At 56.8% G+C, this 19,873-nt stretch overlaps 1 protein-coding gene across 2 annotated transcripts in view; it reads right to left on the bottom strand.

Moving 5' to 3' along the window:
- Positions 1–6,270: 6,270 nt before the first annotated feature.
- The window catches only part of AFAP1 (actin filament associated protein 1), a 148,774-nt gene continuing 135,171 nt past the window's right edge, over positions 6,271–19,873 (bottom strand). For both annotated transcript variants that reach the window (XM_043906093.1, XM_043906092.1), the window contains 4 exons: positions 16,468–16,632; positions 14,620–14,810; positions 13,236–13,400; positions 6,271–11,203 (listed from right to left, as the gene is read on the bottom strand). In XM_043906093.1, the coding sequence (XP_043762028.1) occupies positions 11,177–11,203; positions 13,236–13,400; positions 14,620–14,810; positions 16,468–16,632 (548 nt within the window). In that variant the 3' untranslated portion in view covers positions 6,271–11,176. The remainder of the gene's footprint in view (positions 11,204–13,235; positions 13,401–14,619; positions 14,811–16,467; positions 16,633–19,873) is intronic.

Below are 19,873 nucleotides of genomic sequence, written 5' to 3'. Positions count from 1 at the left end.
ACTGTGTTGACTGGGCTCCATCTGGGCGTTACTCATTTGTATGGAAAGTAGAAGGGTTCACGGAGATTTGAAAGTGTTCAAAGCTGTAAGATCTGGGCACGTTTCAAAGGAAAAATAGCCCCCGAAACATCTTTCTATCAACCAAGGGGTGCTTGGCCACCTGATGTGAAGAACTGACTCGTTGGAAAAGACCCCGATGCTGGGAAAGATTGAAGGCGGGAGGACAAAGATTGAAGGGGACAACACAGGATGAGATGGTTGGATGACATCACCGACTCGATGGACATGAGTCTGAGCAAGCTCCGGGAGTTGGTGATGGACAGGGAAGCCTGGCGTGCTGCAGTCCGTGGGGTCGCAAAGAGTCGGCCACGACTGAGCGACTGAACTGAACTGAACTGAACTGAAGGGGTGGTTCAAAAGCCAGCACCTCCTGCTGGGAGCTTTGGGAGGCAGGCGGGGCTGGCGGCCACCTCCGGACCAGGTAACAGCATTCACCGTAACAGACGTGGGGACAGAAGAGAGCAAGAAGCCACAAGATTCCTGTGCACTCCCTGAGACCCGAGGCTTGGTGTGGGCTTAGGGACAATTGCAGGGTGAGATTTGGTGCTTAGATTGGCTCTGCGCCTTCTGTTTTTGGCGTTGAGACGGGAGTGACCGACGGGGTGGTGTGGCATCACTGTCTTTGTTCTGCCGTCCCACGTGCCTGACTGTCATCCGCCCACCCCCACCGGCACCACTCACGTCCCCGTGGAAGGTTTCCTGAGAAGCTGGGGCAGAGGTGCGATCTGGCCAAGAAGAGGCAGGGGTGCCGTCCTCTGGGGAGGCGGCCACGGGTAGCCGTGTGGATGGACACGAGGTTGGAAGCGTTTTGCTTTGCTGCCATAGACTTGGGCGGTTGCTGGGAACTTTCAAGCAGTTCCTGAGATTCAAGCAGCTTCTGGTCAAGCTTTTGTGCCAAAGACCGAGGCGTCTCTAAGACGGTTCCCGACTTGCTCGTCACCAGCCTGTGCTGTGATCACACACACCTCTGGCACCCTTTCCAAAACCCTCTGTGTGTGCAGCATCCAGGGCAGCTGGTCACCTGCGTCCCACCAAGGCGTGCGGAGGACCTGCTGTTTTCTCCCCACCAGACCCGACCAGCATGGTTGAAGGTGCTGGCGTTCTGGAGGAGAAGCCAGACTCCCTGGCTGCTTAGAAAGAGCTGGAGCATTTGCCTAGACCTGTGAGGGCAGCTGCTTCCTGCCAGGTGGGAGCAACTTCACCAACAGGCATGAAATAGAAAGGGCCGCCTGTCTCCCAGGTACTGGGTGGTTCAGTCGCTAAATGAAATGAAAAAAATGAAGGTTAGTCACTCAGTCGTGTCTGACTCTTTGTGACTCCATGGACTGTAGCCCACCAGGCTCCTCTGTCCATGGAATTCTCCAGGCAGGAATACTGGAGTGGGTTGCCATTTCCCCCTCCAGGGGGTCTTCCTAACCCAGGGATCGAACCCAGGTCTCCTGCATTGCAGGCAGAGTCTTAACCAGCTGAGCCACCAGGAAGCTGTCCAGTTCTTTGTGACCGCATGGACTGCAGCACGCCAGGCTTCCCTGTCCTTCACTGTCTCCCTGAGTTTGTTCAAACCCATGCCCATTGAGTCGGTGATGCCATCCAGCCATCTCATCCTCTGTCATCCCCTTCTCCTGCCCTCAATCTTTCCCAGCATCAGGGTCTTTTCCAATGAGTCAGCTCTTTGCATGAGGTGGCCAAAGTATTGGAGTTTCAGCTTTAGCGTCAGTCCTACCAATGAACACCCAGGACTGACCTCCTTTAGGATGGACTGGTTGGATCTCCTTGCAGTCCAGGGGACTCTCAAGAGTCTTCTCCAACACCACAGTTCAAAAGCATCAATTCTTTGGGGCTCAGCTTTCTTTATAGTCCAACGCTCACATCCATACATGACCACTGGTAAAACCATAGCCTTGACTAGACGGACCTTTATGGACAAAGTGACATCTCTGCTTCTTGATAGGCTGGGAGCCACGCGTGTTCCATAGAAAGTGGCGCAACTGCACCAGCTGCAGGGTGCTCACCCCGTCTCTCACGCGGGAAACCTCAGGAGAACTGGGCGGGGCTGTGGGCGGAGTCCCCGCCCTGCGACTCCCAGGTCCCGGATGGCGGGACGGCCTGCAGTTCCTCTCGCGCCCCAAGGTTGCTTTGTTTACTGTCTTAGGAGGAAGAGGACTTTTGATGAGTTGGGGGCGGTCCCTGCCCCGGGAGCCCGCTGGGTCTGGAAACCAGGAGGAGATGCTTCCTGTGGCCCGGGCTGTATCCCCAACACTTTCAGGAACCAGGGAAAGCCTCACAGCAGAACCCCTCTGACCCACGCAGAGGCCGAAGCTCCACCAAAGATCTCAACCCCCCAACCCCGGCTCTGGCAGGGGGGCCTCCAAGGCACTGGGGATCCCCAGGATCCACCTGCCTGGGGTGGGGGCCAGCATCCGCCACCCCCAGAGTGTGCGGGCTCCCTGCCCACCCCCAGCGCGGTCTCTGTCCGCATGCTGCGTGCGCACCTGTGGGGAGGTTGGGGGCGAAGCACCTCACAGACTCAGGCAGGAATCAGCCCTCACGGGCTGCAAGCCCCCTGGACTCCGGGGGCTCCAGGTGTGTGACCGTCCAGGTCTGGGAGGTGACAACAATTCTCCCCACTGTCGCAGTGACTCAAGTCAGTCTTGAACCGCCAGGCCCAGTGTGTGTTTATGGCTTGATCTGCAGAGGTCAAGTTGGGAACTTAGTGGGATGTCCCGTGACCCCAGACCTAGGGACACCGGGATCAGTGAGTCACACCGAACATCTCCTGGGCTCTCCTCCTCCAGAGTCGCCTTCATCCAGCCCGGGTTCGGGGGAGGCAGCTCCTGTTCTTAGCGGCCAACACAGAGCTTTTCAAGAAACACCCCCTGTGCCGGAGACCCCCCATCCTCCCAGGGTCGGCGTGGGAGTGTCCCCGGGGACCCCTGAGTCCCCTGATGCAGAGGGGTGGGGATGGGTCCCTGGTGCGTCCCATGGAGGGTTGGCTGGAGTCTGTCACCACCAGAAGACAGGGGGTGTCTTCATGGCATTTCACGATTTATAATTATGTGTTTATCAGCGAGGTCGCCCGGGTCACACGCATATCCATCACCTGCTGCGGTGAGGAGCTGGTGCCGACAGTCACGTTTATAGAGTCTGTGTCTCCAGGGCCCCAGGTGCAGTAGGGGTTTCAGTAAGCCGTCCCCGAATGAATAAATGAATGCATGATCAGTTGAAGTAAATGACAGTGTTTATCCTGCTGGAGAGAGAACCCACAGAGGAAAGCATTTCCGTTCGACAAGAGTCTTCCGGATGCTGTAGGACGTTTCACGGATGGGTCGTCTCCCATCACACGATACCCAGCATGCGTTTCCCACAGAATGGGGTGTTCAAACCGTAGGTTTTATCATCGCCCAGGATGGGTGGCGGGGGACGGGGCTGATCAGGAGGTTAAGTCTGTCACAGTCCCCGTTCCCCGTAGGGCCACACCACATCAGGCCGGGCCAGGCCTCGCAGGGAAGCTCCAGGGGCCAGGCAGGAGGCAGAGGGAGGGGGAGATGAGGACAAGAAACTTCATTTATTGCAGTTTCCCGGGAAGGAAGGGTGAGGCTGGGCAAGCTGGTTTAGGTTGGGCTGGTCTGAGTAATCTGGCAGACTCCGGAACCAGGGGCAGTACCTGGCCTGGGGGGTGATTAGGTCAGGAGATAGTGGTCCCTTTGATAAGAACCTCATCAAGGAGGTGGCTGGGGTGTGGACTCCAGACAGGTCACTTCACACAGGAAAGCGGTGTTTGCAGGTGATGTCTCTAGGAACTGGTTGGTCCTGGGAAGGGCCGTGCCTCCAGGGTCCTCGAGGCCCCAGGTGTTAAAGCGTCAGAACAAGGCAATGCGCCAATGCCCTGCCCTCTGCCCAGGCTGTCCCAGGCCAGACAGACTTCTCCGTGTCCAGGACCAGCCCCCCAGGCCTGGAGATGAGTCCACCTGACCCACTTCATCATCTCTACCATGCCTCCTGCTCTGTTTTCTGGCTAACTGGTCCCTGAAAAGATAGCCATTTTTAATAGCATCATAAAGTTGATGAAGCCCCCATCATAAAAGTTTCTGGGTCACAGACAGCAGCTCACGTTTTCCCTGCCTCCCCTTAAAGGGCCGGGCTCCTGATTTATGCCTATCAGGGCTTTGTGTCGCCTGCCCCCAAAACTATAGCTGGAGGGATGACTACCCCCAAATTTGTCTCCGTGGTTGTAGAAAGCAAAACCAAGAACTCTGGTGTCCCTTCTGCTGAGTTTCAAAAGAAATGAAAGAGGCACTTCCTTCTCGTTTGCAAGCCCGCCAGGACATGACCCATGTGCAAGCCGGAGGAAAAAGCATCAATTAAAGTTGGTTCTAATTAAGCTTAACCCGGTCCCTCGCCAAGCAGAACCCGCTGTTGGACAGCAAACGGCGGGCAGAGGACTGCCCTGGCGGACGGCTTGGAGGGCACTGCGGCCAGCTGAGAGCATGCGGACCATCATTCTCCTGTCGTCTAAGGGGGCCTGGAGAAGCAAGCCTACCTGACTCAGGGCGGTTGCTTCATTCTAGCAAAGGGAGGGTGCCCATTATCAGGGGCACGACCAGCCAACACCCACCCCAGCTCCAGGGAGAGGAGAGTGTGGGGTGAAGGAGGCCCCCGGGGCCACCTGGTCCCTGACCTCTGAAAGCTGGGTCCAGGGACTTCACTGGTGGTCCCGTGGTTTAGACGCCACATTTCCAGTGCAGGGGGCTTGGGTTCAATCCCTGGTCAGGAAACTAGGATTCCATATGCTGCATGGCCCGGCCAAAAATAAAAATGTCCTGAAAGGTTGGGTCCCGGTGGGTGATGACTTGAGTCCCCAAGTCACACACAGACACAGGCCAGCCCTCCTTGGTGACCCAGGCGTCCTGCAGAGCCCAAGCCGACACCTTATTCTTGCCGCTCTGGCCACGCTCTGCTCCCCTGGGGTCCGTGTCAGGCGGCAGGCTGGCCAGCCCCTCGGGGCCCCTCCGTCTGACTGCCATCAGCCCTCAGTGGGTTGTGCACCCGCAGGGGCCTTTCTGCTCCTGGCCGAGCTCAGGGGCCCACACACGCCTGCCCGCGTGTCACTGACTCCCTCTCCTCCCACTGACAGGGGTCTTTCTAAAACCAGAAACCTGGCCATCCCCGCACTCCACGCCCCAAACACACACACACCAAAAGCCTTGACTACTCTCCAGAGAGGCCCCGCCCCAACCCCCCATGGGCAGACAGGAGGCCCACGGCCTGATCCTGCCCGCTCTCTGGACCTGCTCTCACCCGCCACCATGGTCTCCTGTGGTGCCCTTCTCCCCCTGCTGAACTCCTATTTAAACACCACGACCCAGCTCAAATACCCACCCTGCAAAAGTGAAAGTCACTCAGTCATGTCCAACTCTTTGCGACCCCATGGACTACAGTCCATGGGATTCTCCAGGTCAGAATACTAGAGTGGGGTAGCCTATCCCTTCTCCTGGGGATCTTCCCAACCCAGGGACCAAACCCAGGTCTCCTGCATTGCAGGCGGATTCTTTACCGGCTGAGCTGCAAGGGAAGCCCTGCAAACCCCACCACCAAAAGCAGCAGCCTCAAAGGCCGCTGCACCTTCTCCTGTGGCTCTGGAACCTTCCATACAGCGGACACGTCTGTCTCCCCGGCTGGAGCAGGCGCCCTGAGAACAGAGTCACTTCCCATCGGCCCTGTTTCCGGCGCCGGGCACAGAGCTGCACTCAGAAGGGACACAGATGCTCCCTGAACCAGGTATTTGGGTCCTTGGGCTAAAAGCTACTAAAAGCACTATGCTTCTTTCATGAAAGAAGATTTTTGCCAGAGAAACAAAACATGCGCCCCGCCCTGACCCCTCCTTATACCCCTTCTCAAGGCGGCCAGCAAAATGAGAGCATTAGTCTTACTTAGTCGTGTCCAACTCTTCACAACCCCAGGGACTGTAGCCTACCAGGCTCCTCTGTCCATGGGGATTCTCCCAGCAAGAATACTGGAGTGGGTTGCCATGTCCTTCTCCGGGGGATCTTCCCGACCCAGGGATCGAACATGGGTCTTCTGCATTACAGGCAGATTCTTTACCGTCCGAGCCACCGGGGAAGCCCTGGCAAGCAAAGTGCCTTGTTGGTAAAACTCCATCCACTGGAAAGTCCTTCCCGTCTGCCCACAAACCCAGTCAAGACACGGAGGCAGGATTGGGGGAGTCGAGTTTATTAGCAATACACAAAGATGGCACGCCCGGGGGCGCCAGTCTGTGGGCTACACCGTGAAAAACTGTAGAAAATCCATAGCGAAGCAGAAAAGTCAAGTGAAGCTACTACAAAATCGGGCAAATGGACTGAAAATGAGTATTTCCAATGCAAGTCTCTTCTGATAAATTTTTTTTTTTTACTTTATGAATTAAATACATGGTGAAACAGTGAAAATATATTTACAGTTATTTAAAATGGACATTGCCAACATATTTAATTAAAAAAACCTTTCCCATTTCTTGCCTGTTTCAAAGAGAATTTTAAATATGACTTTAGCTTTTAAAAAATACAATAAGGAAATAATTACATTCTTAATATGAAAACATTTTACAACTCACAGCCATGGTCAATTAACGCTGAACACGTATAATTTAAAAGTTGATGCTAAAGTGTAAAGTTAGTGTTTCTTTTCTTTTTAGAAAAAAAAATCAAATATTATCTTATTAAAAACACCTTTGGTCCCTAAGAAACATGATCTGATGATTCCATCTGGAGAGTTTCTTCCATGGCAACAAATAGAAGCACCTGGTGATACTTGTCCGCTGTCAAGCTGGGTTTATCTGGAAGGATAGAACTGGATTATTTCATAAAAGATGGGGTGCACGTGAGGCCAACATTCCCTGGGCGTGAAGCTGTCTCGTCTTCATCAAGGACACACACAGGACAGGCAGTCCTGCTAGGGCTCGGGGGCCACCGAGAGGCTGCTTCTTTTTCTGGGATGCTGAGCTGTGTGTAGTATGCGTGTGTGTGTGTTGTGGGGGGTGGTTGTGGACATAAAAATGTTAACTTATTTCTAGTTTATTTCACAGTATCAACCCAGTCCATCATGGGGATAATAATAAGACAGTAAGGACACCAAGAACAACAAAATACCCTCTTTAAAACTATGCCATAGTCTGAAATTATTATTTCTCCATTAAAAAACTTAATTTGGGGAAAAAAAAGAGGAAGGCAATAGTTTAATACTGAAGTGTTGCTGAGCGGAGGTGGAGACGCCCGGGTGTCCTGCTGGCTCCTAGAGGAGGCGTCGCTGGGTGGAGTGGCCGGGCCGGGCCGGGACACAGACACGCGGGGGAGGCCCTGCCCAAGTGCCCGCCCCTGGGCCAGGCGGAGAAGACTCCAGTCCCAGGACAGACGCTGGTGAAGAATCAGAGAAGGCTGCCCGTGGGCACAATTTACATTTCCTTTCAAACACCGTGCTGACACTCATTCTTCGGGAAAGAAAGGCTGGGGCCTCAGACAGCAGCGTTCTGCCCACAACCCTCAGGCCCAGCCCAGCTCCAGCCCTGCACCCTCCCCTGGGCAGCACAAACCCAGCACCGCTGTCTCAGTGAACAGGAATCGAAACCCCTCGCTGGGGGGCCGGCCTCCAGGGCCAGGACACACGCCTTTTACTTTCTGTGACAGACGTTTCCAAGTGGGCACGTCTCCAGCCCATCAGGGTGATCCTGGGTTTTCATGAAAACACCCCAAACTAGCTCAGGGACCGGGGAGATGGACAAGGGGACAGTCCAGCTGGACAAAGCCAAGGTGTGTGAACCGAGGGGCCCTGACTGGCTCTACATGTCCCCAGGAGAAGAGCCTGGGGAGACGCATATGCAGGTGCCCCGGCCCCGCTGGGCTCTTGCAGACAGCTGTCTGGGGGCGGGGGCGCTGCTGGCTCCTCGGACACACAGACTGGCCCTGCCTGACCCTCAGGGGCCGGGGGGGGGGGGGGCGGTCATCTCCACCTCCTGAGCCCACGTCAAGGGTGACATGGCATGCCCTCTGACCACGTCTGTGCAAAAAGTTAGTGAATGAATGAAAAACACTACAAAAATGTAATATGGGCTACCCACTCCAGTATGCTTGGGCTTCCCCGGTGGCTCAGCTGGTAAAGAATCCGCCTGCAATGTGGGAGACCTGGGTTCCATCCCTGGGTCGGGAAGATCTCCTGGAGAAGGGAAAGGCTACCCCACTCCAGTATTCTGGCCTGGAGAATCCCATGGACTGTATAGTCCATGGGCTCGCAAAGAGTTGGACACGACTGAGCGACTTTCGCTTCACTTCATAAAAATGTGAAAATGAGGGGATTTTCAAGGTTGATGACCCCTTGCCAAAACAGAGCCAGGAGCAGAAGCCCCTGAGAGGCTGACGGTCGCCCCGTCCTAAGGGAAGGGCCTTGAGACGCCGGGGAGGAGACCGTCTCACACCAGGGCTCTGGTCCGGCCACCACGTTCATCTCATTTCGGTCAGGATCCCATTTGGCCAGCACCCTGTGACCACGACCGTCTGTCGGAGGGATGGGGACTGGGCCCAAGGATCCACTTCTCCCAGGGGAGGGGCCCGCACCCCGGAGCAGGGATCCTGGCCGGCTGCCTCTCCCCCGAGCCTGGCTCCAGCACCGCTGCCTCCTGGCCTCCCCCACCCCAGGGCGAGGGGGCAGCCCCCTGGGGCCCGTTTCGGGCGGGCTACAGAGATCGCTGTCACTGCAGGATTCTTACAGGGTGTCCACGGTGTGTCTAATATGTACAGATATAAATTAAAAACTATACTTACTGAACATATACAAATAAATAACTTATTTTGAAGCAAATGCTTTAACTTTCTGATCGAATCTGAGACGTTGAGGGAAACACCCGACATCGCAGAGCCCGATGCCGGCAGCCTCGACCCCCGCGGGGCCCGTTGTACGTGGCTTCGGGGAACGAGACAGGATCAACTCCTCCGTTCTCTTTAAAAGGCTGATGGTTGTGAAAGTGAATTTAGAAACGTGGGCTTTTTAGGCAGGAAACACGTACACCGGGAGTCTGAAGACCAGGGCCCAAATCTTGGTTCCGGTGCCAACCGCCATCCTCGGCTGCGGTCCACAGAGATGGTCTCAGTGACCTCTGCCAACCAGCCCGCCACTGCTGACTCTGCCCACCTGTGCCGGCTAAGGTCACATGGTCCCTTCCCAGTAACAATCAAGGCCTGGCCGCCGTCTTAGACAAAGCTGGCTAACAATCACAGCAGCTGGAGAGCCACACCCGGAGAACATTCATTTGACCACAAGGCAGTGAGACTCTATAGCGGATCACAGTTTTCTCCTTTACGGAAAATCAGCTTCATGTGATGCCAAGTGGCCCAGCCTCTTATGTGGGTGGGAGGACGGGGGAACAGGACTGGGAAGACGAGCTCCCCACTTCCTACCTGCACTTCCTGGGGTCGGGGTCATAGGTGTGGGTGAGACGCGCCCCCCACCTGTTGCATCAACTATGGAGGGCGAACCTGAGCGTTGGACGCCAGGTGGCAGCTCACAGACCAGAAGCCGGCTTTGCGAGAAAGCCAGGCTTCCCAGGTGGGCTCCAGTAAGCAGGCTTCCCTGGTGGCTCAGAGGGTAAAAAGTCTGCCTGCAGTGCGGGAGACCCAGCTTCGATTCCTGGGTCGGGAAGATCCCCCAGAGAAGGGGATGGCAACCCACTCCAGTACTCTTGCCTGTAAAATCCCGTGGACAGAGGAGCCTGGTAGGTTATAGTCCATGGGATCGCAGAGTCAGACACGACTGAGCGACTTCACATGGTCCACGCAGACAGCTTCCGGTTCTGCTGTGAAGTTCCTGGCACTGAGCTCATTGCCCTGCTCTGGTCGGTAGAGCCAGCCACGGCCCGTGCTGGCCTCAGGGGCCACTCTGACCCTGCTGGTGACAGCCACCCTGACCGGCGTGGCCTGCAGAAAACGTGAGCACCAGGACGTGGTCACAGGACGCTGCCCGCTCGCTTCCTGCTCCTGTATCTGATGAGAAACACCCGAGGGGCAGCGGACGCCAGGCCTGCTCCGACGGCGGCGGGCAGAGAGCCCGTCCACGCGTGTGACTGGTCCTTCGGTCCGCGTGCAGGGGGCTCCGGGGTGACTGATGGCTGTGCTGGGCGTGGCCGCGCTTCCCACAGGGAGCATTCCTGAGAGGTCCCTCTGCAGACTGAGGGCTGGCCTGACCCTCAGACCCAGATGGCCTCTGCCTGTGGACAGGCCTGTCCCCATCACGTCTCAGGCTCCAGAAACATCCCACAGGAGGCCGCAGGGATGCTCCAAGAGGCCCTGCCCTGGCAGCCAGGCCCCTGGGGAATGAGTGTGACCGTCACCCCAAGGCCGCCCAGGGCTCTGAGACCACCGCGCTGGCTCTGAGGGGGTGGAGGGGGTGTGGATGCTGGAAACAGCAGGAAAGGACACACAACGTGAGGCACTGAAATCCCTCCGCTGCCTTTCCCAAGCGGGACAAGCCCTCAATAAACTGTGACCCAGAAGCGCTGGAAAACCCTGGGAGCTAAGTGCAGCCCGGATAAAGGGAGGACACTTTCTTAAGGTCTATAGAAGAGTGGCAGCTTTTCATGTCCTGGTGACAAAAGCATCTGTTCAGAAAATGTTTGTAAAAACAGAAACTGCTTCACAGCGTAGCTCTGTGGTGACTTTACCGGGCGTGGGGGAGGCGCTGGTGAGACTCAGGGGTTGGGTGGGGCATCCCTGGGGCGCCCGGAGAGCAGCGAGCAGCCGGAGGCCCACACCTCACCCAGCACGCAGAGTGAGTCTGTGTCGAGGTCCCTGCGGGTCTTCGGTCTGGGGGGTACAGGCATGGGTGGAAGCTGCCATCTACCTGGGCGGGAAGCTATGGCTTCTTCATCTGCCAACAGGGGCAGGGGGAGGTTCCCCGCCTTCTGCCCCTTGCCGTCTTTTCACAAATGAAGTTGGAAGCCAAAGCGTTACAAGTAAATCTCTTTAAAGGAACCTTTATACAGTAGAGAGGATGCATGTGGCGGGCCTGGGTCCCGGCACGGAGAGCAGTCGTGGGGCGGTCACTCGACGCTGCGAGAGCCGGGCATCCTCCGGCTCTATGTCCCATTCTTCAGCTCCCACTCCTGCCAAGCGAGGGGAGAGGGGGCATGTACAGATCCACAGGGCACCTCCCGCACGCGCCGGGGCCCAGAGAGGGAGGAGGCGGCTGCCCGGAGCCAGGCGTCAGGGCCCATCAGCCCTGCTCACACTGGGAAACCCTGAGACAGGGGGCCTGCCACTCCCCGGCTTTCGGGGGCACACCCTCCCACACTCTGAGCAGCCCTCTTCCGGAGTCGGGCATTACCCTAGGAACAGTGCCTGGAACGATGGTTCTCGATGAGAACCAGGATGAGTCAGAGGAGTCCCCGGGAAGAAAGGCTGCGGTGGGAGCAGAGACCACACGCGCGATGCACTCACAGGTGGACGGACGCTCCCAGGGGCGGGGCCAGGCCACCACCCCTTTCATCCAGCCGTGGCTCCCTGTCACTATGCTCGGGACTCCCGGGAAACCCCGCTCAACCCTGTCAGGGAGGCCCTGGGCTGGTCTGAGTGGCCAGCTGTGCATCCACCGCGGCCAAAACCACACAGTTTACATTTATCAGAGGGGGACGCGCAGAGCACGCGCCTCTGCATGGCCAGGGCAGGCCCGGGAGACGGAGCCTTCCAGAGGCTGCGGTCACAGAACTGTAAACTGGTTTCTTTGACAGTAAAGAAAAAAAGGGGATATTGTTATTGCATTTCCCTTCTGCAAATAATTAGAGGGACTTTATGGGACAGCTTGATTTTAAATATCTCTCAAGCAAAACATATTCCTCTGCAAACTAAGAATACTTAATGGATGCTAATGAAAGATGGAAGGTGGGAGGAGAAGGGGACGACAGAGGATGAGACGGTTGTATGGCATCACCGACTCAGTGGACGTGAGTTTGAGTAAGCTCTGGGAATTGGTGATGAACTGGGAGGCCTGGTGTGCTGCAGTCCATGGAGTCGCCAAGAGTTGGACGCGACTGAGCGACTGAACTGGAGTAAAGTAACCAATGGCGCACAGTCGTTCTATTCCGCAAATTTACCAACACACACAGGCTCGGTCAAATGCACGTGCTGTGAAGGCAGACACCGCGGATGCTGTTTATAGCCGCCACCGTCAGGGACCCGCCCGTGAACACGGCAGCATGTGGCCAGCGCTTTACTCCTGATCTGATCGAACACCAGATCCACTTTCCAGAAAACAGTATCTCCCCAGCCAACCAGCACTGGGCTCCAAAACCGCCAGAGAACAAGGGTAACGGCAGCACACAGAGGGTCCCGGAGGGAGAGCGGGGAGGGCGGCCGGCCCCCACGCTCGTCAGGACAAGTGAAACTCCTCTGGGTGAAGTAGGGTGAGTGGACCAAGTAGGATGCTCCCACAGCACACACGGCCAGCTACACCATCCAGAACTGCTTCCTTTGATAATCTATAGTTTTTTTTTCTTTAATTTTCTGAGATTTAAAGTTTGGCATCAAAAATTTTCAGTGGGCAGTGCCAGCGACAGACTGAAAGGCACGCTGGGATGGCCCCACAGGCACAGGTTTACGGGATGAGGGTGGGGAGGCCGGGGAGGGTCTGGAGAAGAGTTCACGCCTCGCCTTTTTACTTTTTTTTAAAGGACCCCGTCGGTCACCTGGCCAATCTCTGCTTCATCACTGAAGACACAAGTCAGAAGAAGCCAGGAGACAGAACCAGAGACGCAGGCTTTCCTGACCTCAGGTGGTGCGGGCCTAGAGACCAGATCTTCGCTGTTCCTGACTCTGAAAGGGTGGCTTCCTGAAGGAGGGTCTGACTTTAGAAAAGAACCGGGTAGGTACTTGTGGGACAGTAGCTAACATAGAGGGACTTCCCTGGTGGCTCAGAGGGTAAAGCGTCTGCCTACAACGCGGGAGACATACAGAAGCCGTAGAACCGGATCAGGAGGCCACGCTTAGCTCCTCAGCCCGCCCACCGTCCCCGGCAAACTCTGCACTGAAGTGCCCCCTCCCCTCCTGCCTGCCTCGGCGCTGGAGTCACCGCCCCCCGCCCCAGGATACCTGCTCCCCTTCAGCACTGCCGCTCCCCCAGCGGGCAGGGCGGGCGCTCACCTTGGCCTTCCGCAGCACGTGGCCCCGGCACGGGGAGTTGCCGGAGGCCGGCTGGCTCTTCTTCAGGACGGCCGCACTGTTCACGGGCACCGGGCCCTCTGCGTCACTGGTCTCACAGCTGGACATGGGCGAGTTCTCCAGAGTCCGATGCCTGAAAACTGGAGACTGTTAACAGAAAGAGGAGGTGCTGGGTGAGGTGTGGGTTCCAGGTCACCTGTATTTTCCATGAGGAAAATGTTTAATGAAGAAAACGGGCTTGGGAAATAGGCAAAAATGACAACCGGAGAACGGATGCTTTCGTGCGGTGGTGCTGGAGAAGACTCTTGAGAGTCTCTTGGGACTGCAAGGAGCTCAATGCAGTCAATCTTAAAGGAAATCAACCCTGAACATTTACTGGAAGGACTGATGCTGCAGCCGTGTGGTGTGGCTCCCGGCAGTGGCCACGGGCCAATCCAAGGGCTGCCTGGCCGCTCACAGTGCGGTCTCCGTGGGTCAGAGCAAGTCCTGAGACAGAGCAGAGCGGACCCGTGGTCACCCGGGCCCCGGTGAGATCGCAAGCTGCTCCTGTAATTTGCTGTCCTTCCCCAAACGAGGCCTCGAGGACTGAGCGTCCTGTACTCGTTGCGTCACATGTGATGTAAACACAGGAGAGATCTCACAGAACGCCGTTTTAGGAGAACAGGGCTTCAGTGACCATTCCAAGGGTAGCTGAGAACCCTGGGGGCTGCAGCCAGCTCGCCCCACATTTCCCTTCACTTGGAAAGGCCTTCCAAGGCCACTCTGGCTGAGGGGTGGGGGCGGGGAGGAGGGAAGCGCTCTGTCCACCCCCCGGGAAGCTGAGCTGAGCTCTGAGGGGGGCAGCCCTGCCCTCCCCTGGGACAGGAGTGCCCCATGGCAGCCACTGTTCCCAGGCTGGATCGGGGTGGGGACAAGGCAGAGAGCCTCTGGGGCCCCAGGAGGGGCCCTGCAGAGAGAGGAGCAGACCTGAGGCAGGGCACAGGGAGGGAGAGCTGACAAGAGGGGGCTGAGTGGGAGACCCTCGAGAGGAAGGGAGCGCCCCGGGTCACCCCAGAGCAGCGACCGGTGCCCGGAGACACGACCTCAGACGGGAAAGACCTGAACGAGCTTTCTGACCAACCCAAAATATACTCAGATTTTGCCAAAGGGAAGAAAGCAGGCTCGGGGTTTCCACCACCTTTGAAAAAAAGTTCAGTGAGACAGAGAAAAAAAATTCAGGGTCTGTGACCTTGAAACACGGCCAAGGAAAGCATTTCGGGTGGACACGCGGGCTGTGTCTTGGCGAGGCTGGTGCTGGGGGACGGGGATGAGTCTTGACCTGGGAGAGCACGCCCCGTCCCTCTCCCGGGGAGCGGGCGGACTGTACCTGTGGGCTGGACGTCCCTGAGCGGGGCTCGATGGCCAGCCCCAGGGTGATGCCGCCGGCCAGTGCCTTCTTGAGGCTCTCCTTGACCTCCGTCAGCTCCAGCTCCAGGTTGACACGCTCCGTTTCCTTCTGCTTACACTCCTCCTCCAGTCTCTTCAGCTTCTCCTCTAGGACCACCTGGGTCTTCCTGCCTGAAATCCCAGAGGAACACTACTGCTCCAGCTGAAGGCAAATACTTCCAAGTATCCGAGGACAGACGTTCGGGGCGCCCTGGGAGGTGCTAGGCCCAACCCTGGGGGTCTCGCTCCCTGCAACTAGAGTCCGTCCCACCAAACTCCAATCCTGCAGTTCCTGAAAGGAGCAGGGTCCCTTCCCGGCTGCCCTGCTTCATGCAGCTGGGATAATATGGACCAGGAAGCAGAAGACCCTGATCCTCACAAACGGCAGGAGTTTGGGGTCTGGGCCTCAACACCTTCATTTTAAAATGAGCAATTTGGACTAGGTGGCTTCCAAAGGTGCCGTTGACATGAAACAACTGAATATTTTCCTGTTCTCATTTTTTTCTACACTTGAGTCATCTTATTTGCCCCTGTGATCAAAATATAACACAGCTCACATCTCCATAGAACACGGCACATTTGCTTTATTTATCTTATCTGAAACGTGTCACAGTGACACGGGAAGGCAGGCAATGTGCCCACTGGACAGATAAGGAAATTGATCCTGAGGGTTAACTGACCAGTGGGCCTGGCCCCAGCCTGCTGCCTGGCAGCACATGGGCGTTCTCTTTCTCCAGGCCTGAAGCTGGTCTGATCTGTCTGCATCTTCACTACCCTGCCAACTGGAAACACGGAGGGAAGGACTCTCCTCCCGTCCTGCTGACCTGGGGGCTCCCATCTAGGTCTCTGCCCGAGCCTCTGATCCCCTTTCCCTGCCCCTGGCTGGGGGGGCGCTCACAGGAGATGCCACCTCCTGCCCCTCCTACAGGCTGTCTCGGACCAGCGCACACCCGCCTCCCATCCTTCAGGCTTCGAAAGGGCTTTCCTTCTTAAGAAATCACCGAGGCACAGAGTCGGGGATGGCTGGAGCTGCCGGATAACTGCTGCACATCCACCAGCTCCTCCGGCGCAGGCGCCGATGGAGAGCAGGGGCTTCCTCCCCGAATCGTCCTACTCTCTGGGTCCCTCTTCCTCACCCCTGCCCCCGACCCAAGGCCAAAGGGTCACAGTCGACAATCATCCTCGCCCCAGAGTCAGACTCAGCCCTGAGCGGCGCAGAGAGACGTTTCTGCAGCGCCGACCCCAGAGCCAGGCAGTGCTGGCCCAGCGCCCCGGGAGGAGGCCTGGCAGACAGGCCTGACCTAGCGACGACGGGCTGTGGTCCGCACCGGGGTCCCCCCTCCCCCCACTTCTGGGGTTGCTCCCGTCCCCCGGGGCTCTTCCCAGGTCCCATCCACTACTCCGCAATCACCCCGCTCTTGCTGGTCCCTCTGCAGGGAAAGGGGGGCTCCTTCCAGCCCCACGGGGGGCCCCCCACCTGGGCTTCTGCAGATGACGCGTCCTCCCCCTGAGACCTCTGTCACAGCCGGGGACCAGAGATCCGGAGCCCTGGGGCTCGTGCCCCCGACCACCTGGCCGTCAGCACCCGAGGCTGGGACAGCTCCCGGCACCCACCCCGGCCCCAGCCGGGGGGTCTCCTCCTGCCTGGTCCTTACTCCACACCGAGGCCCCTGCCCCGGGGTTCCAGCAAGGCTTCCAAACTGCGAGAAGCACCGCGTGGAAGCAGGAGAGCCGGTGAGGCTCAGCCCCTGGGCAGAGGCCGGGCCCCGCAGGAGGGGCCCCCGCGTACCGCTGTTCACTTCGATGGCCGCCCTCAGCCCCTTCCTCTCCTTGCGCAGCTGGGCCAGCCTGTCTCGCAGGCCCTCCCGCCTCTTCAGCAGCTCCTCCTCTTTGGCCTGCAGCCGCTTGGCGTCTGCTTCCACCCGGTTCTTGCCATATTTGTACTGGTCAGCATCTTTCAAAAAAGAAAGCATCAGTAGGAAATTAAGTTTAACCAAGCAGATGATGGGCCAATTCATAAAGCTTGTTTAATCTGCCAACTCCATAATATAAACTCAAATCGAGTTACTTTGCTAATCCAACAAGGAAAAAGAACAGGACAGGTTTGAACCAAGCAGAAAAGTGACTGGTTCTGATGATCTGATATTCTTTGAAATGAATTTCAAAGATGAAAACAGAATGTTTAGTTCAATGCAGTCACTCAGTCGTGTCCAACCCTTTGCAACCCCAGGGACGGTATGAAAAGGCAAAAAAAAAAAAAAAAAATAGAATATTGGGAAATTTCTTTAACTCCTCCCATTGAGGCAGGATGCCATGTATACTCTTCAGTAAAGTCGAGAGTGAATAAAACGTTCTGCAATCCGAGAAGAGGGGTCTATCAGCGCCAGGAATAATCTCGATGCATGCAGTCCTCTTGCCATCATGTCTGACCCTTACAACAGCGCTGTGGACTCTCCTGCTGACTCTGATGGCAGCTATGCCCCCTCCACGGGTGGCAGGGTGGCCCCTGGTGTGCACAGAGCTTGCAGCAGGACCCTGAGGAGTCCGGGGACATGTGAGAAAGTGGAGGGGCGCCCAGGGCCACGTCTGGAGCCCCACTGCCTGGGCGGGGGTCCCAGCGTGCCTCCCACGCTGTGTGGCCTCCACCAAGGCTCCGCATTGCTCTGTGCCTCAGTGTCCTCATCTGCGCAACAGGGGGAACGAGAGCGGGCAGTTCACACGGTGGTTCTTTATAGTCGCCCCGTCGTGTCCGACTCTGCGACCCCACGGACTGGAGCCCGCCAGGCTCCTTGGGTCCATGGGAATCTCCAGGCAAGAATACTGGGGTGGGTTGCCATTTCCTCCTCCAGGGGATCTGCCTGACCCAGGGATGGAGTCGGAGTCTCCTATGTCTGCTGCCTTGTGAGGTGGATTCTTTACTGCTGAACCACCAGGGACTCCCTCACAGGGCTGTTGTGAGGGTTAAATTAACACTCACCAGAACTCTGAGCAAGCACAGAATGAGCACTAGGTAAATGCTCATTAAACACAGAGCGTGGATAAATGAACAAAGAGGCAACTAGCCTTAAGGACAAGTGAGAGGTTTGGCCAATATCACACCACTAGCTAACATCACGCTAAACCCTGAGCCTCTGCTCTTATCCTCTAATTGTGCTGGCCTTTCCAGGATAATCAGGGCTCACAATTTTGTGAGAAGACTTGAGAGTCCCTTGGACAGCAAGGAGATCAAACCAGTCAGTCCTAAAGGAACTCAGTTCTGAATGTTCATTGGAAGGACTGACGCTGAAGCTGACACCCTAATACTTTGGCCACCTGATGTGAAGGGCCAACTCACTGGAAAAGACCCTGATGTTGGAAAAGATTGAAGGCAGGAGAAGAAAGGGGCGACAGAGGATGAGATGGTTGGATGGCATCACCAACTCGATGGACATGAGTTTCAGCAACCTCCAGGAGATGGTGAAGCCTGGTGTGCTGCAGTCCATGGGGTCACAGAGTTGAACATGGCTGAGTGATGGAACAACAATTCTGTAGCTCCTATGGTCTCCCGATGCCCCTGAAGCTAACTGCAAGGCCTTCTGCACCCCTGCCCTTGGGAGCTCACGTCCCATGAGACACCACAGTGGTTTATTTGCATGTCTGACACTGTTACTAGATTGCAAATGACTTCTGGGAAGAAGCCGTGGTAGGGTGAGGGGGTGATGGTCAATAATGAAGGCAGCGGACCAGGGAAGAGGCCGTGACTGTGGGCCAGCAATTAATCGCCTGGAGCCTCAGCGTCACCCCCCAGAAAGCAGAAGTGCTAAATCCCACCTTGTGGGCTGAAAAAACACAGCCGATGCCTGTGCTGAGACCCGTCGCTCTGACGGGACCACGTGACGCCCGGGCCGTGTGGACACTCCCTGGCAGCTCTCATCCCAGTCAGCGAAAACACAGCCCCTGGAGCCCTGTCCACCCTCCCAGCCAACGGCGAGCCCTTTCCAGCCACTTCTAGCGCCTCTCCTAAACCCAGGATTCATCAGCTCTTGCAAGGCAAACCATGGTGACTGCATGAAACTGCATTTGCAGAAGCAGGTACACGGCCATCAATCTTCCCCTCACTAACCCACCAACGCCCCCCCCCCCCCACCCGGCAAAGAATGCTATTAAAAGGATCACAGCATGAGAATGACCAAATCAGCAACCTGAAACGCAAGGGACTCCCCTGGAGGTCCAGTGCTTAAGGCGGTTTCACCTTCCAATGTAGGGGGGCCCTTCAATCCCTGGCTGGGGAGCAAAGATCTCACGTATCTCAGGATCAGAAAACCACAACATAAAACAGAAGCGATATTGTAAGAAACTCAATATAGACATTAAAATGGCCCACATCAAACAGAAAAATCTTAAAAAGGCTTGAAAGAAAAGCACTGCTCTCGGGGGCGTGGATACCGCGTATTCTACAAACAGAGCGCAGTCCAAACTCGGCCCGCTCGTTTCCAATCTAAGCTGTCTCCTGACAAAGTTGTGTACAGTCGCCTACTGCCTCCCGCATCATTTGGTCCCCGTGAAATGAACACCATCCGGGATGCCATGCAACAGGCTGAACGCGGCAAAAACACAGACTGCAATTTCTCTTTTTTCATCACTGGATGTCACCAAAGGTAGCAAGGATTCCCTACCAAAGGCCTCATGAAATAAGGAGAGCAATTGTCTAGGAAACACAACAGGAGCAGGTGCTGAGAGACGACGGAGGCAGGCTTCCTGTGGCCCAGGCCCCGCAGCACAGGGGACTGCAGACACGGTCCTCTGTCCCCCGCCTGCCCCTGCCCAGGTGCACCCAGGGGACTGTAAGCACCCCCGACTGCATGCGGGAAACAAGGTCTGCCCGAGAGATGAGGTCAGAAAAAGCACGTTAAACAAGTGATGACGATGAGGCCCAACGGGGGAGTGAGACCGTGTCTGAGGAGAAGGGCAGAGCCAGGCAGCTGATGTCAGGAGGCCCATGCTTCCCCAGGGCAGGCGCCGCGAGCCCCCGGGACGACAGCGGGCCTGTGCGCACCCGAGGCCATGGACCAAGCCCCGTCTCACCTGCCGCGTGCTCCCAGACTCTGAAATCAAGCCGCCGGCACTCAGCGTGGTCGGCAGCCAGGAGCCCAGTCACCTGGGGTTGGGGCTATGCCAATCCCAGCTCAGAACGTGTCAGCTCTGAGGTGGTCCCA

The sequence above is a fragment of the Cervus elaphus genome, chromosome 6, assembly GCF_910594005.1.
Source record: "Cervus elaphus chromosome 6, mCerEla1.1, whole genome shotgun sequence".
Taxonomy (NCBI): domain Eukaryota; kingdom Metazoa; phylum Chordata; class Mammalia; order Artiodactyla; family Cervidae; genus Cervus; species Cervus elaphus.
This window is presented reverse-complemented; position numbering and strand designations above follow the sequence as displayed.